General features: G+C 37.6%; 1 protein-coding gene across 1 annotated transcript; it reads right to left on the reverse strand.

Annotated features, from left to right (window-relative positions):
- On the reverse strand, positions 1-2,605 carry LOC103696178 (xyloglucan endotransglucosylase/hydrolase protein 9-like). Its single transcript, XM_039118553.1, has 4 exons — positions 2,442-2,605; positions 2,162-2,262; positions 593-786; positions 1-441 (listed from the first exon to the last, which is right to left on the reverse strand). Exons 1-4 carry the CDS (start codon positions 2,602-2,604, stop codon positions 45-47), a joined length of 855 nt encoding a protein of 284 aa, XP_038974481.1. The 5' UTR covers position 2,605; the 3' UTR covers positions 1-44.
- Positions 2,606-18,539: the final 15,934 nt, after the last annotated feature.

The raw sequence follows: 18,539 nt of genomic DNA on the forward strand, positions 1-18,539 counted from the left end.
TAGAGCAATGAGCGATCCAAATTTATTTACTCAGAAACACATGATCAGTTCAAGCATTCTCCAGGCATCTCGCTGGACCTTGCGGTATCCTTACAGTAGTCATACACCAAGTGCCTCTTCCTCACCCACCTGAGCTGCCGCTGCTGGTGCGGGCTGAGCCCGCTCATCCCGGCAGCATCCCACCAGAACGCCCCTCCCCCCTCGCACCGCTCCGCCCCGGCTGCCTCCGCCGGGAGCTCGCACGCGTCGATCTCGAAGGCCCGGAATGCCGAAACGAAGGGCGCGTGGCTCCAGTTGGTCTTCACCCTTCCCCCCTGCGTCGCCCAGTCGTCGGCGTTCCACACCGAGCCGTAGACTCCCATTGCTTGGTCCCTTGGATAGGGGATCCCATTAGCTTCTTTGTTGGCGAACACCCGTATGGGTATCCCATCTACCAGAAACCTGTGGCAGAATGCAAAGATTAGGACATTCTTGGACGTAACCGGAGTGGAACCACCATTAACTGGTGCAACTAGAGCCTCAAAAGTTATTATATGAATACGAGAGGATGTATAGGGATTCCTGGATGTGGTTTGGTAGCATGCTTGGTTACCTGATGTGGTGATGGTTCCACAGGATGGAGTAGGTGTGGAAGTCGATGGTCGGATCGAACCAGAGACTGTGACGCTGCTCGCGATTTCCCGAACCGTCGACGTAGACATTGGTCTGCACGAGGTAGGGCTCGCCGGAGAGGTTGCCAAGGAACTCGAAGTCTAGTTCGTTGTGGTTGGGGCCGTCGGAGGACATCTGTAAGTCGGTAGTCGTTTATATTGTAAAGTTGCTAGAGTTGTAATTTCTTCATATCTTGACATTCCTATTCATCAAGCGATTGGTACAAGGCACCTGAGTGACTTTTCGGGTGATTTTTCTGGGTTACCATAGCAATTCTCTCCATATAAATTATCCACAAATCAATATTAGGTCTTAGAGTAGATATTCTACCCTGATGAATCCACTTAAATTTGGTTGTCTGTTGTGCTAAATAACTTGATTCTTTGGTCATTACATCAATGAACCAGAGGTGATCTATGAGGCTTGCATGCCTGGTATATACTTGGTCCTATTCAAACATGTGAAGATTTGTAATTAGAATTAACTTTAAATTTTGAATTGTTCAAGCTTTTCGAGAATTAGGTGCATTAATTTTATCTAGTAGTTGTTGGGAAGTAGTAAGCTTTAATTACCCATACTTGGAGGGTTGTTCCAACTTTTGCTATTTAAATCCCTTTATGCTAATGGAATTTTCAGACTTGAGTTGATTATCAAATTGAGTTATTTGCTCGTGAAGAAGAGTTTCTTCTTAAACTTTTATCTTTTGGTGGATTCTGATAGGTGACGAGTTCTTGCTTTGTATCCTTGTGAGATTTCTTTGGGTGGTGTGTGTATCTCTTTGGTGTTCTTGCTCGAGTAGCGAGCTTATTTTCTTTTGATGGTGATATCTGTATCCTATTAGAATCTTGTTTCTCTATTCTTGTATTTACTTTTCCCGCCCGGTATTATTCCGGTATCATTGTTGCCCAATATTATTCCTACTTAGTTACTTTGTTGCCCGGTATCACAGAACCTCAACTCAAAATAAGCCATGGTTACGCTTCTAGGATAGGTTACCTTAATTTGCATTCCCTTTATCATATTTTTCTACTGTTTCCTCTTCAACTTGCTGCTGGCCTTCTCTGCTCGACCTTACCCCGGCCCATCAGTTCTCATGCTTGGTGGTTAGGAGATTGATTCATCCAAAGAACACACGCTTTCAAACTTTAGCATGTGAATGCATATATATATATATATATATATATATATATATATATATATGCCCTTAGTTAGAAACACAAAGGCTCAGATATCTAAACTATTAGTCGTAGTCCCATGATAAACTTGCGCCGTTGATGATAAATATAGGCTCTGTTTGAAGATCCATTATTAACTGCCTCAAAGATGCACTGCTGAGATAGTGTGATCAAAAGGAGTGACGTGAACACTTTAAAAAAAAAAAAGACCTGAAGTACTGTGAATTGGGTAAATGTAGCTTGTGAAACGAGTCTGGATCTTACACTGCACACACACACACACACACACACACACACACACACACAGAGAGAGAGAGAGAGAGAGAGGTGCTCACGTAGAAGGCTGTCACAGTGCCAGCTGAATCACCTTCCACAAGTTTTATCTGCATGCTGGCTTGGCCAAACAGGTACTTCTTTTTGGATCCAAACCCACATCCTAAGCCAAGATAAATGGATGGGAAAAGACTCAAAACAATGCTTAGGAGAAATATATATATATATATATATATATATATAGACACACACACACACACAAAGAGACATCAATCAAAAAGAAAAGAAGGAAAAGAAGGAAAGCAAAGGCATGCATCATCCATTGTGGGCTACTGGAATAACCTGAAGTACTATCTAGGGCGAGCTTCAGTGGCTCTCCGAGTGCTACTATGTTGTCTGCTCCCCAATATGGTTGGAAGAGGTCACTGAATTTGGCAGAGCTCACTGAGATCAGCAGCATTGCAAGAGATAGGCAACAAAGAAGCCTGTTGGACTGAGACCCCATTCTTGTGCTCTTGGCCGTTCTCTGAAATGTTTGATGGCCGGAGAGAGAGCCATCTCTATATAGCCCGGGATGAAGGGCCCCACCTTTTTGAAAGTACAAAACTGGGCCCACTTTTCCACTACCATTTGATGGATGATGATGATGATGATGATGATTGGATAGAATGGAATCCATGGGCTGGCTTCCACTAGATTTGGCTCATGGTACAAGCTCGAAATGTGCAACATTATATGATATGATATACGTATAGATGAATGAGCTAGGATTTTGTTCAAGTTCAGAAATTAATCCTAATCTTTGTTCGAGTAACCGAGACCTCCATTCAGTTTAACTGGTTCAGCACAAAAGTTCACAGGTATGAGTTAAATCCCATTATTCTTGTCTCTTTTTTGTTGTATTTGGTCTGATAAAAATTGAGCTGGCCGGATTAGAAGATTAGATACAATGAACGAAACGAAGTCAATTCAATGGGCAAATCTCAGTTCTGTTTGCGTCCAGTTCATCTTGGGACATGTTTACTTGAATCAATTTCATACATAAAAATTTTTGGGATCTAACACTACAGAAAAAAGGAGCAATGCCGATATATACATGCCGACGCTAGGTAGAAACATCAGTAATATTGTCATCAACGCTAACATTTGCTGTCACTTCTAAATTGCATCGGCTGGAATGAAACTAGCACGGCTAATTGCTTAAATTGATTTCTTTTTACATGAGAACCATTCTAAGATAAACATGCATCATAAAATTTATTCTCTAGAGGGATTGAGAGCTTTGTTCATGAATCTCTCTCTTCCCTCTCACACAGGGGAAAAAAGCTCATTTCTTGTGGGTGATCGTGCCTCCAGAATGATCTCTCCAAGTAGTACCATGGACCACCTAATCATTTGTTTCTTTCCATTTATTTATTCTTTTATTCATCATTTCTTTCAGAGAGTAGCTTTACATGTAATTTTTTTTTTTCAAAGAGAAAGCTCAATGTGCATGTAATTTAAGGTTGTGTCCATCATTAAGCAGAAAGCAACAACGGATTGGATTCCATTATTGCACCCTTTCTGCTTGAGAAAGAGCAAAAGCTGCTTAGTGATCGAACGGGTGGGCAATGTGCATGACTAGTTAATCACAAAATGTTGTTTTTTAGCCAGACAAACATAAATTAGGGTTTGATGCATCTTTTGGTGCAAAAAGATAGATAAACTTGTGCCAGACAGCGGGGCAAGGTCATGATGAGGTGAGAGAATTGCCAAAGAACACTACCTCCCCTTCAGTTTCGATTGAGGGACTTGCAAGGGTTCAGCTTAACTCAAGGCCAATACATTATTCCTTAGGTTTCTCAAAAGAGTAGGATCAAGGGGACTTAGGTGGACACTACAAACAAGCAAATCACACTGTTCAATTGAAATCAATAAGAGTGCATTGTTCAATGGAACGAGGAACGGGCCATGGCCACATCTACTAGCTCCCCCCAAAAGGTACCTACACTTGGTCAAGAGATGATCTTCTTTGGTTGCAACTTAAACAATAATAGCAGGAATATGTTTCATCGTGGTGCACAATTTGGATTGATCGATACCGAGTGTGTCATGATCTATGGGAGAGGCGTCGGTACCAAGGACTTAATAATTGTCATCTGATCTAAGAGATGAACTACAACACTAGAAAACTATTGTTGTAAAGCATCAAGAAATTCATGCATGGGTTGGTTTTGCCTTTCTCCCCTGTGATCCTCATGATTCATTGATTTGTTGGGCACCTCCCCCTTAATACACAACTTGGTTCCTTAAAAGTCTTTGGGGTGATCCTACATAAAATCTTTGAGATGTTTACAATAAAATTTATTAAAAAGAAATAATAGCCACGAGGCTCCGACAATTGCAGGGTCTATAAAGAGCTAAATTTAAGAAGCTTTTTTCTCGCATGCAGGAAAACTATTTGTGTTTTGTACTCGTGACCTCTAAGTCACAATTAATAAAGCAATCTTATTGTTGCTCTAAGACTCACCCTTTATGTTCAAATTTGTTGTAACCTTTTAATTATTTTTATTAAGTTAAGCTTTATGGAAATATTAATATATTGTGCAGTTGTAAAGTCTTTCTCTTTTTTTTTTGATAAAAAGAACCCATAGGAAATGGGCTCCGCAGTGGAGGGTAGCCATTCTCTAAATATCCCTAATACCGTAAATCCTTGTAAGGATTGGATTCAGTCCGAAGTTATTTGCTGGTATGACTCCCAAATATTTTAGTTGTTTGGTAAGCTATCCCACTCCTCTTGACAAGCCAGAGAGATCACTTCAAACGCTTCCAGATTTGAGAGCTAGATCATAGTTTTCTCAGCTTTCCCTTCTTCCAATTCATTAACCTTCAAAACTCAACCATGGCTTCAAATTCAAACCTATTATCAAAAGATCCTAGCCTTTCCACTCTCACTAGAACCTTATCTTCGCGTGATTGAAATCAAACAACTGTCACGTTTCTCAACAAGAGAGATCCCTTCAAACAGTTTTATGTTTCTTCTATATTTTTCTTTGAAAAACCATCATAGTAATAATTATCATCATAATCATACTTTTCATCATAGCAACAATCATCATTCAAATAAAAATAATTACAATAATGAGGATATATACATATATAATAGGATTCATCCATAATAATAAAATAAAAGGATATAAAATGATCGAGAAACACTATGATCAAATGATTCAGAAACCAAGGTGTTCTAGAAAAGGTTGGTGCTCCATAGAAGTGAGAAATGAGAAAAGAAATGGTATATGAGACAAGATTAGAAATCTTATTCATGTGACGTTGATATCAAACATCTATTAGTTTGTGTAATAACGAAAATTAATTTCAATATATAACTTAGACTCAAAAGTTTGCATTCATGAAGGTATTTTTCCATTGTCTGCAAGTTACATCCTTCTTTTTTTTTTAAGTTTCTTTTCTTTATCAATTCTATGCCAAGCAGGAATTGTACATAATAGCTTCTAAAGTCCTATGGGAATACTTGAGCCACATGAGATCGAAGTAGCATATTGCAAAGCACAAACTAGAGTTGAATTTTTAACTAGAATTGTCGAGGTATTTTGTTTTTTGATTTTATTGGGTGCATTCGTACTCGTCAAGTATGATCCGCCCATCTTAGCAAAAAAAAAAAAAAAAGTTAAGACAAACCAAAAGCAAAAATTTATGAAAAGAATATCTAGAAAATAACTCGAAATTAGAATTCAGAGGACCTCGGTAGAAGACTCTTGGATTCTCAGTAGTATCCTCTCTCAAACCCTGACTTTGCATCACAAGTTCTTGAATAGCCTTGTACCATATAAGAATTAAGAGAAATCACAAAAAAAAGTAGACAAGGAATTGATGGAGCTCTTGGAAGTAGTTGGTTGGCCTTGAATGAACTTGTATACTCTTCACCAATTTTTTTACAATAGAAGATGTGATCTTTAAGCTCAGATTGAATGCATTCGAATATTTCTTTCTTTTTTTGTTCTCTTTTTGTGCTTCTTGTTATTGTTCTTCTTATCTTCTTTAGGTGTTTCCATGCATTTGTATCTTCAAAAAATAGTTGGAAGACGTTTTTAGTTGTTAGATAGGCTGACAGAACCGTTGTGAACAAAAACAACCGTTCTAATTTACAGAAAGACTAGCCGTTACTATTGTCAGGTGCAGACGGATTAACTCGACTTCTTCAAGAGTTGACTCGTGATGTTCAGAGGTCGACTCGAGATAACTCTTAGTTTTACTGCACTCTGTCTCTCATTTGTGGTCATTGTGGGGTCGACTCTTATATTCTCTAGGGTTAACTCGTCCCTGACTGGTAGTCGACTCGTGATCCGTTAGAGTCGACTTGCTAACATACTTCTTTTGGCTACTTTTTGTCTTATTTATTTGGCCATTCTAGGATTGACTCGTTAGCTTCTAGAATTGACTCTTGTTTAGTAGGAGTCGGCTCGTGACTTCATGAGTCGACTTGCTAACATGCCGACTTTGACTGCTTTCTGTCTTTTGTCTATGGCCATTCTGAGAACGACTCTTATCTTCTAGGGTTGACTCTTATTCAATAGAAGTCGGCTCGTGATCTTTATGGGCTAAATCGCTAACATGTTGATTTTGACTGCGTTTTGTCTTTTGTCTGTGGCCATTATGGGGTCGACTTTTAGCTTATGGAGTCGACTTGTATTCAACAGGAGTCGGCTCGTAATCTTCATAGGTTGACTTGCTAACTTGCTGATTTTCATATCTCTCTGTCTTTCGTCTGAGACTTTCTGGGGGCGACTTGTGTGATCCAGGGGTTGACTCGTAAAAGCATGCTAGTCTTTGTTAGTGTGCTAGGGTCAACTTGTGTTTTTTCTAGGGTCGACTCTTAAAACTGCCCAAAGTTGGAGTCTTCTATTTTTGCCTACGGATGTTCCGAGGTCGTCTTGTAGTATTTCTGGGTCGACTCCTCTTGTGTAGATCTTTATAAATTTGAGTTTTATTCTTCCATATTGAGAGTTATGGATTGATATCTTCTAAGCTTTCTGTGAGCATTCTAATACACTCGAAGCAAGTAATTAGTAAACTTTTTACTCAAATATTTTGTAACATCAAAATCAAACCTTTTAGGTCAACAAAAAGTAATATAAAATCTAGAGCCCTTATATTAAAGAAAACTTATGGAAAATTTTGAAATCAAATAAAACACAACAAAAAGTCTTAATATAGTTAAACTAAGATGATCTTCCCTTAAGGGCTTCTAGAAGCAAATTTCATTTTGGCAGTGAAAAGGTTATCTTTCATGTTTTTCTAATGAGAATAAGCATGCCATCAGTTCCCTCTATTTACAAATTAGCTTGGACGCGCTACCTTCTGATAGTGGACGACTCACTATTGGATTGACTTAGTCCTAATTCAGGTCGAAGATAATACTAACTCGTACTCATATTAGGGTGACATCACCGTGGGATGAGTCTGATAGTGGGATGTCTTTTGTTCATTTATTTTAGGAGTGAAAGTAGATCAGATAATATTTGTCTGGATCTATTTTCGTATTCGAATATATCCGAATATGGATAGAAATTTGAGTATTCGACTAATATATGTATCCATATCCATATCCATAAGAAAAAAATAGATATAGATATGAATAAACAACTATCCGATCCATATCCAAATATTTGATTTCGTTTGTAATCTTATTTAATTATATATGGCACTTATGAATTTTTAAAAAAAGTAAAGGACCATATTAACATGCTATTAACTTGATTTATAATTTTTTCAGTAATATCATTGATTCCGTGGTCATAAAGTTTAATTATTCGATTTATATCTGTATCTATTTAAAACAAATATGGATATAAATTTTTGCATCCGAGTAACATTTGTATCCGTATCCATATTCCTCAAACAAAATAAATATAGATATGGATATGCTAGTATCCGATCCGATTTCAGCCCTAGTTTATTTTAATACGAAGCATCTTGATGTTATATGCTCTCTAGTAGCTGTAAGCCTGTTCTTATTGATTCCTTCTCATAAAGGCTTTCATGGATGTGCTTCAAATCTTGCTTCACATTGATCATTAGCAATTGCCTCTTCTACTTTTTGGTGCAATTTAGTTTGCACCACTCTCTTACAACTCTCTCTCTCTCTCTCTCTCTCTCTCTCTCTCTCTCTCTCTTTTCAGATCATGTGTATTGCAAGGAAAGTATTCTACTAATTAGAGATATATGAGCCCATATATTCTCAACATTTTTTTATCCACGTCCCTTCCTTTCAACCTCCCTTCCTTCTCCTATTTCCTATTTCCTCTTCTACTCTCTTGCCCTCTTCTATCTCCTCTCTTCCCCTTCTAATTAAAGTAGTCCACCTACCAAGCTCATTCATCTTGGTAGATATACAATAAATTAAACCTACCACATCTCGAGAAGCCCACCTGCGATATGCCCCCTTTGTTGACCATTAACAATTAGATACATACAGTTATGTATAATTCCTATTATGCCTTAATAAAATTAGTCTTTAATGTCTTTAATGCTTCTTTAATGCTGAAGGTCTTTTGGAAAAAAAAAAAGATGATATCATAAATAACCCATGTTTCATGGGAAAGACTTATGAAATGGGAACAATATGGAAAACCACTTCCATCTCTCCTTGAAAAAAAAACAAACAAAACCACACATCCTCAAAAACGACCTTAGATACATACAAGCGAGCTTTAAGAAAAAAAACACTAATAAAAAAGAGTATAAGGGATTGAAGGCTAAGAGAGATAAAACATGTAGATTGGAGAAACCATATTGATATTTTGTTTATTTTCTAAAAAATCTTAAAAGTGTTTGCTGGAGGCATGGATAGAGATTGGATAAAGAATTCTTAAATAGAGTCCATCTAGTTTAGAATATCTAAGAAAACATGTTGATGGGAGGCAAATCCCTAAGAATAAACAAAATTACACTTGCTTATGCATATTACTTCTTATACATATTTTTGTAGGTATTTGTGAAGAGAGAAATTGAGTATTCTGATCACAAAATTTGATAGATAATATTTAAAATGCTATATAACTGCTATTTAATAATATAATATGGATATATTTTTCACTACTAATTTTCATCTTGCAAGAAAAAGTCTAAGCTCTTTTGTTACCATTTTTGTCCAGCTACCCTTGTTGTCGGCTTTTTTGTTGTAGTCCTGAGGATGACTTAAAAAGGATGTCGTTGTCAAAATAATAACCAACAAACAAATATATTTTTTTTATTACTCTTACCATCCTCTATTCAATGAATAGTGGTTGTAGAAGGTCGATTTATAGGGTGGCGATTGGAGCACACAAATAAAAAATAGAAAGTCCATTAAGATTCATGGCAATATATTTTTTTTCTTTTAAAAACAAAGACAGAATTTTTTGAGCATATTCGATTAAAATCTAACCAATCAGAGCCAGTATTCTATTCAAAAATAAACAAAGGGAAGAAAGAAAATTTTGCAATTGAAATCTGATGCAGAGTAGGGGTCGATTTCTGAAGACAAAATATAAATGAAAACCGCAAATCGAACAGTAAAGAAAAATTTCAGAGTTATCTTAAAACTAAGAATTTCAGAACCCATAAAATAAACTGCAGAGATTAAACTAAACCTAGAGCACGGATTGCATAAAAGAAAATTAATAGATTGTATATAAAGCAAAAATTAAACTGAACCTGGAACACGGATTGCATAAAAGAAAATTGATGGATTTCATAAAAAAAAATTAATTACAAGAAAATAAAATAAAAAATGAAATAAAAGGAACAAGTAACCTGGTGGACAATTTTTTTCATAAAAGAAAATTGATGGATTTCATAAAAAGAAAATTGATTACAAGAAAATAAAATAAAAAAATGAAATAAAAGGAACAAGTAACCCGGTGAACAATTTTTTTTTCCTTCTTTCCAAGAACAGAGCATCCCTTGTTCTTGGTTTTTCTTCTCCTCCTTTCAGCCGATGGCCACTCCCTCACCAAGAACCTCCTCCTCCTCCATAAATAGGTTGCCCACCCCCTGATGGACAGTGACGAATCCCCTACTGGAGGGGTAACAGATGCGTGATCCGGGGAAGATGAATGCGGACGGGAGATGGGCTGAATACACATCCCGACTCGGACGCGTGATCTTTGGCATGATGCAGGAGGGCAGATCACGGAAGGTTTGATGTGAATCCAGATGGCTGAAATGGCAGGATGGGGAGCTGTTGCACGCGAGATCGCTGGAGGAGACGGACGCATGCGAGCGGCTGGATTGCTGGGACTCGGACGGGCGCGTGATGCAGGAAGATTTGATTGCAGAAGAGACATGGTGCTTCGTGGAAGGCTGGGAAAGCGGAGGCTCGTGCATTGCTGCATCACGGAAGAGGCGGATGGACGCAGGAGGCTAGAACGGAAGGCTGGATGCTGGGGATCTCGAATCCGTAAGAGAGTTGGGAACATGGACTTCCTTCTTTGGCCACGGGATGCTGAGAGGCTGATTCAGAATGGAGCTTGGACGCTGGAATGGAAGGCTGAAGAAGATGGCTGGGATCCTGCATGATCCCACGGGATGAGAGACGCGGATGTGAATCACGGGATGCTGCGGGATACTCAAACGCAGGATCGGGGAAGCTCGGACGCGGCTGGAACGGGCGAAAGAAGTTGCTGGGAGGAAGAAGAATAGTGAACATCAAAAAAAATTTCCATAACACTGTTCATATGAACAGTTTTTTTACGTAACACTATTCATATGTACAGTTCATCTCAAATACTGTTCATATGAATAGTGTTTTCAGCCATGAATAGGGATAAATGTCATTATTAAGAATTAGTTTCATAGCTGTTGGGAATAGGCGAAATGAACATGAAAACAATTTGATTGGGTTATCATTTCTATTGTCACTTGAACAATTTTAGATTTGATCTGTAAATTACTCTGTACTCTCATCTCTTATCACCCCTACTTTTTATTTTTATAGTTTAGAGTTTTTGTGGTGACTTCTAAAAATAACAATTTTGATACGATGGATGTCATTATGGTGCTTCATAATTTTCTTTGAAATCCAAGACATGCAGAACCTCTTGTGCTTTTTACGTAGCCAAGCGCACCCTCAGAAAATAATAACATTAGTTGTATCTTTTCTTGTCAATTAATTGGTCGATCATCCCTTGTCATTTATTCTTGTGACTTTTAACAATCTTATTTTCTTTAACTTCTCCACTATCTTAATCTAGTATGTAGAAATATTTTGCCTCCATGCATGTCTGACACCAAATCTCTTAGGTTCTTCTCAATTTATTGATAAAGGATTCTTGAGCATTTTCTTCTAGGTTTATTTCAAGTCGTCCATGCAACTTCAGCCATTATTCATGAGATTGGATACTAAAAGGATCTTCTCTTTTGTGATGAAGTGAGAGTGGTGCAAAGAGAAGGGATCCATGGCTGAAATGTGCCTGATCGCAATTGGTTGAGATGAACTTCTGTCCATAACAATAGGGATGAATCGTGATGATGCAGTGGAAAGATAGGGAGTGACCCAGGTTTTAGATAGGTTTGGCCCGGAAGGACCTCCAATTACAACAAGGAACTAAAATAAAGAAATATATCTTTTTAAGAGTTATATGTAGGAGAATTTACAGAAAATTAGGTACAAAAGAGTGCTAAAAATGTGCACAGATGTGCACTTAACAACCCTCATCATTCCAACACTACAAGAAATTACAGGATGCATGATATTATTTTAGTTATAAATGATACTTTGCCTGCATTTAGAATAAATTACTGTTTATTAGTTTGTAACTTGTTTTTATCATAGAATCTGTGACATTAGTTTAGTGGAATTTTTAAAAAAATACCGTGAAATAACATTTTACACCATATTTATGATAAATTTTTGGGCATTAGTTTGTAGCTTGTTTTTATCATAGAATCCACAATATTATTAGCAAAATTTTAAAAATACAAAAAAATAATATTTTTTCCTATATTTATGATTAATTTCCATGTATCAATTTGTAGGCCATCTTTATTTTTCTTATCGCTAAGTGAAAAATAATCTTTGAAGATATGATTAGCTAACAAAAATTAAAAATGTTAACTAAGAGTATATTTTAGTATTGGGTTCAATTTGATCTCAAATAGGGATGCACGATTTTGATTTGGCTAAGGATCTCAATCATTTATTTGACTAGATTTTATATTAAAATGTATTAAAAATTATAAATTGTTTAAACAATATATAATATAAAAGTATTAAATTTTGTACATAATACGACTTTTACTCTTTACTTGCAGCACAAAAAAAAAATATCCATATTTTAAGGAGCTTGTAAGAAAAAATTATATACAAATATATAAGTATGTTGAAATTATTGATATTTTTAAATACTTTAACAAAGTTATTTAGAAAATATCACAAGAGTGATGTAAAGTTATTCATTTTTTGTTTCTTATCAAAGGGAAAAAGATTGAATCTTAATGAAAAGAAAAATATTCAAATATGCAATATCACAACATATTTCACAATGAGGATAACCTTTTAATAACTAAAATAGGCCTTAATTTAATCTAGTATGCTGTTGTGATAGTTATGGGGTGGTTCTTAGTTAATTTATATGTGGTACATAAAATAAATTTTTTGGTACTAAATCCTTGCATTTCATATATGTGGGGAAGAAATAAGGATATAATCTCTAATATCACATTGGCCGACATATGTCCTGCTTTTTTTAAAAGAAATATGGGGGATAATAATGGACCACACTTTTTTTTTCAACATTTTCTTGCTTTTTTTACCATAGAGAATGCTATCATTTCTTGTAGTGCATTGAAGGACCCAAATTTGGGTCTCAATGGAGGAGAGCCTTTCTTCTTCTCATCTTCCTTCTCCAGTTTTAGTGATATTCCTTGTAGGTAGGAATTGCATTTTCATATGTACATGGACTAATATTAGAATCAATTTTATAAAGTAGTTAGATTTATAGAGAAGCAAATTTCATGATTCTTTTTTGTAATTTATCTGAACCTATTAAAGTCTACTAATGAAATACTATGTAGCATATATGAGTCTTTTAGATTAAGTATGACCTACTAGTTTGGGTGTCTAAAGAGTGTTTGACGGGTTGCGAGATATTGTGAGGGCACAAAATAGCAAGACAGTTTTTTTTTTGTGGTGGGGTGGGAGGGCATGGATAAAGTGAGAGGGGGGATATATAATAGATAATTTTACTGTCTATCACCAGATTGCTGACATGGAGCACCTCCATTGATCTACAAGGACAACAATGGATTAAAGGACTTGCCAGATTGGCTCCAGTTGGGCCCTCTGATGCTTAAGTCAAAGAGAAAATATGTGGGGTGGAAAAGAGAAGAAAATTAACAGTAGTGAGGGAATGAGTGACTTCTGGTTGTCTTTAATAAGGGTGTGGGAGAAGATAGTATGTGGTAGAATAACTTGATTTGCATTATTGATGTCCTAGACCTTCTTTTATAGAGGAGTCGTTGTCCACTAAGATGGGGTTGGTTTGGGTAGAAGACTACCTCTTCGACCTGTGGGAGGTTGGCTTGTCTGCCTGTGAGAGGTCAGCTTGTCCACCTGTGAGAGGTCAATTCGTCCACCTACGGGAGTTTAGCTTATCCACCTGCGGAAGGTTAGCTCATTGACCTATGCGAGCCTAGCTTATCGATCTATAAGAGTTCAGCTCATAGATTTGCGAAAGGTCAGCTCATCCTACGGGAGGTCAGCTCATTCACTTGTGAGAGCTTAACTCATCAATTTACAAGAGGTTAGCTTGTTGGCCTGCGATAGGTCAACTCATCAAGATTATGGTCATCTAAGATTAGCTTGAGAGCTATTATAGCTTGAGGTTTGCTGCCCGACTGAGGGTCCCCTAGAACTATTTATATAGAGGAGGAGGTATGATTCCATTATAATTGGAGGTCGAAATCAGGGAGCAAGTCATAACCATCTTTCCTTATCAAGATCCCCTTAATTGTGAAGTTGTAACCATTCCTCTTAATCTGCTATGAACATATGTTTGAAATTGGTCTTCCTATATGCCATGTGTCAACCCATGATAGGTAGGTTGATTTAGGCCACATCATATGTCCCCACTTCTGAGTTTGAGCCTTTTTTTTGGCGTGGATGAAGGAAGTAGTTATATTGCTCAATTGACCTATTTTGTAACCAAACATTTTAAATGTTAACAAAAATATGTTTGTTGTTGCTTGTACCTTATTTCTTTTGTGATGCTTGTGTTTGAGGTTGCCTCAGTGTGGCTGAGGTTCTTTTAGGAGTAGGCCTCGAAAGTTTTGAAGAATTTGTGGTCCGCTTGGACCTTTATCCCCCGCTCTCAGCATAGTTAGGCTGCCTCTATGGTTAATGGCTATGGTATCCCAAACCCTAAGGGCAACAAAATTGGCCCAACTAAAGTGTCACTATGGTTGATGGCTATGGGAGACGAATTTCATCAGACCCCAAACCACTGAGGATGGTAAAGTTGGCCCAACCATAGTTTTCAACCTTGGATAGCCGTGCTACCACTTTGGTTGATGGTTGTAGGAGATAGGTCTCCTTGATCCCCATACCCTCGGGTGGCAAAGTTGGCCTAACGAAAGTTTTGTCTTTTAACAGTTATGTTGCCACTTTGGTTGATGGCTGTAGAAGACGGTTCTCCTAGAACCCAAACTCCGTAGGGCGGCAACGTTGGCCCGCTTAGTGGGATCTGATGGGAGACATGTCAGAGTGATTCCTTCTCTTAGATGGTATGACTTTTTCAACGCTTTCGCACAAATGGTGCCAATCCATCACTGCCAATCTTTAGAATACTGATGTGGAGCATCTTTATCGATCTGCAAAATAACAGTGAGCTAAAGGACTTGCTGGATTGGCTATGGCTGGGCCCTTTGATGCTTAAGTTAGATAGAAAATATTTGGAGTGGAAAAGAAAACTGAAGTATAAATTATGGGGAATGAGAGACTTCTTATAGGACATTATTGACATTATTGGTAGTTGTGATGATAATAAGACAATGAACCATGACCAATTTGGCAACAAAAGCGAATGTTTCATAGTAATTTAGGCCTTTAGCTTGAGTTTAACCTTTAGCCACAAGCCTCGCTTTATACTGTTCAATATTACCATAATATGTAGCAGCTGTGATATCCAAGATCTTGCATGCTATAACAGGCGAGATTATGCATGACTCTGAAAACTGTAACGCTATTTGGTCATCTTCACTTGTAAGCATTATTCCTCTTAGAATTATGGGTAGAATATCCTGATATGCATACTTGGTTCCCTAAACCTTCTTTTGCAGAGAAAGAGTCGTTGTCCCACTAAGACGGAATTCTTTAGAGTTTGAGTATGCGTAGAAGGTCAGTTTGTCGCCCTACGGAAGGTCAGCTTATCTACCTACAGGAGGTTAGCTTGTTTACCTATGGAAGGTCAGTTTGTCCACCTATGGAAGATCAACTCATCAAGGTTGTGGTTATGTAAGATCAGCTTGAGAGCTGATATTGGTTGAGGTTGGCTGGATGGTAAACCTAGGGTCCTTTGGCATTGTTTATATAGAGGAGGCATGGGTCCATTACGATTGGAGGTTGAAATCAGGGGGCGAGCCATAACCTCACTTTCTTGTCTAAATCCTCATAATTGCAGAGCTCTAATTGTTCCTCTTAATCTGTCCAAAATTCCAATATGTTTGAAATTAGTCTTCTCACAGGCCACATGTCAACCCATGATAGGCAGGTTGATTTTAGGCCACATCAGATATAATAAGGTAAGAAAAGGATTATTTAGAACCTGGGTGGAGGGTCCCCTAGCTTTTCCCATACTAATGACCACTCTGCTTGTAAATTGAATCTCAAGCTGGTTTTCAAGTTTGGTTAATCTGTAAAAACAACATTTTACATTGCTCGACAAATGGCCCAATTGTTTACATATTTTTGTGATTGCTCGACAAATGGGCCAATTGTTTACATATTTTTGTGATGGAAAATCGGAACAAACCCAATCAAAACTGTAATCTCCTTGGCACAAACCTGGTCATGTACATTCTTATTGTTGAAAGAGGGCATAGTGCAAAAGAGCCAAATGACATATGAGGTTGCCACTTGGGTGCTGCCAACAAGGAGAACTACTTAAGTGGGCTGTGTCAAGTTGATGGCCAAGCCTAACCAAACCCAACCTCTGTTAAGTATCAAGCTTAGCACAAACTCAACCAGCTTAATGTCGATATCTGCTCAACCTAAGCCCATGCAACCACATATCAAGTCTGTGGTGGGTTGAGCCAAGTTAATGATATTAAGCTGAGTTGAATGAGGATACATGAAAAGGTTGGGGCAGTTCTTCCAATCTAAGGTTTATTTGGATATTCCTATGGGAATTAGATTTGTAGGGCCGCTCAATCTGCATCTTCTAAGAACCCACTGAAGTTTTAGACTAAATCCTAGCTTGCCGGCTGTTGGTCTAAAGGAAGAAAAAAAAAAAGAGCTATACCGGTCCTTTTTTTTTTTTTTTTCTCCTTTACATATAAGACTTAGAAGTAGTGGAAAAGATGAGATATCGTCAATTTTTTTTAGAAGTAACAGAGGAGTGGCACTTACACAATGCCATAATTCAAAAGTACTAGTAATATGTATGAAACATATAGACATTTTGTATGAAACAAGTTAAAATGCAAGTGCCCATGAAGGTGGCTCTTAAGAATTTTAGATCTGAGATGATTTAACTATAAATTTAATTTTAATTGTAATCTATATTTCTTTTTAATATGTTGATTTTAGAATTATTTCTCGATCTTTCTTTTTGAAGTTTTTGGAGTTTAAACATTTTAAGATATCTTTTTTAAGGGAATGTTTAGAAGATCCGGGAAAGTTGGCTAGGAAAAGGAAGAGGTGCTTTTTCTCATCCCGGTAGAGATAAGGCCTCATGACCCTTGTGACAACTCTCTTCACTTCTCCCGTGATATTTGCTTCTTCTTTGACATGTCCATCCTCCGTGAAGTTTCCCAGCACCCTCTAAAAGTTTTTAAATCTTTATTTCTTACAAGATTACAAGATTAGATTTTTGTTCTCAAATCCACCAGTGCCAGAATCTCTTTTTATATAGAAGTCTTATCATGCTTTAAGTTTTTCTTTTTTGTAAAAAACAACTCTAGTAAGAGCTATTATGCAAATTTTTGAACCTTTAATTGAACGATCTAATTAAGGTTTTTCTGGAATCAAAATATTGAAATTAAGCCACTTTTATATAATTTAACGGTATAATATAATTTTATTTATTTATTTGGAATAGACAAAAGCCACTGCTGAAGCTTTGACTTGGTCAGCTGGATTAACGACTGAATCTGGACCTGGATCTACCTCGATTTGCGATATCCCACTTCAACATACTTGAGTGGAGTGCTCACGCCCTTTATCAAATTGATATGCTGACGCGTATAAACACTCAAAGAAGCGTATAAAGGCTGAAAGAAAGTACGATTCCCAATACACCAACTGCGCTCAACTTGCATGCTTTACTCGCTAGGTGGTACTGCCGAACATGTACAAGCTCTTTCTAATGGAAAAAGAAAATGGAAAGATTTATAATCTCGAGAACCTTTCAACACTACGGGGCGATTTGAAAAAGAGTCTATCTGTCTTGTAGTGCCCTCCATTCCTCGAGAAAGAATCTCTTCCGGGTTTCATTAGATTAAAAAACGATGCTTCCTTGGCCATGTGGAACATGGATGAGCATTATGAAACCCAAATCTTGATCCGAGAGAGGAGAGATCAATCCTAAAAGCTGAACCACATTCACAGTAGGATTGATTAGTGTCGTGAAAGAGGGAAGAGAAAGAGCGAAAACTCACTGAAAGAGTTGCTCAAGTCCAGAAGAATATCAAGTATTTTAAGAGAAGAAGTTATTCATTATGGTTCCAGGCCGTGTTTGCGATCTATTCGGTCAGTGCTCTCGGTGCCAGCTAGTCTTCTATCGGGGCTCTTGCTTTCGGCTAGTGTTCTCTTGCTCTGGATAGTCTTATTAGGTCTAAACTCCTTGACTTTCAGGAAGTACTCCCTCGCTCGGTTTAATGAATGTAGGTAGAAAGAGCTTCGGGCTGGACCTGGCCCCCCAAAAAAACTGGGGAAGATCGACCAATCCTCGCATTATCATCGGCCTTTGCTCTTGCTGCTCTTCTTGACCTGACCTTTCCTGTACAAAGATGCGAAAATCCTTGCTTTGGACCAGAAATAGTGGTAACCCCATCGACGGTAAAAGTAGGACAGACCCATTTTCGTGGGTCAACAAGACACTCTCTTTTGCTCACGAGAGAGCTTTCCCTAACCCATGAAAAAGCGTGGGTCCATCCCATAAGCTTCAAGTGAGAGCTGCCCGATCTTGAAGCTTTAGTTGGAGGACGGTAATCTGCTTCGCTTGGTTTGTTGTTGGTAAA

Source organism: Phoenix dactylifera, unplaced genomic scaffold (genome assembly GCF_009389715.1).
Source record: "Phoenix dactylifera cultivar Barhee BC4 unplaced genomic scaffold, palm_55x_up_171113_PBpolish2nd_filt_p 000373F, whole genome shotgun sequence".
Taxonomy (NCBI): Eukaryota; Viridiplantae; Streptophyta; class Magnoliopsida; order Arecales; family Arecaceae; genus Phoenix; species Phoenix dactylifera.

What these genes read in the sequence shown, in the direction of transcription:
- LOC103696178 (XM_039118553.1), bottom strand. Translation starts at nt 2,604, where the DNA reads ATGGGGTCTCAGTCCAACAGGCTTCTTTGTTGCCTATCTCTTGCAATG. An exon ending in GCACTGTGACAGCCTTCTAC is followed by an intron (nt 787 to 2,161) that starts GTGAGCACCTCT and finishes ACCGACTTACAG; the next exon opens with ATGTCCTCCGACGGCCCCAA. An exon ending in TGGAACCATCACCACATCAG is followed by an intron (nt 442 to 592) that starts GTAACCAAGCAT and finishes ATTCTGCCACAG; the next exon opens with GTTTCTGGTAGATGGGATAC.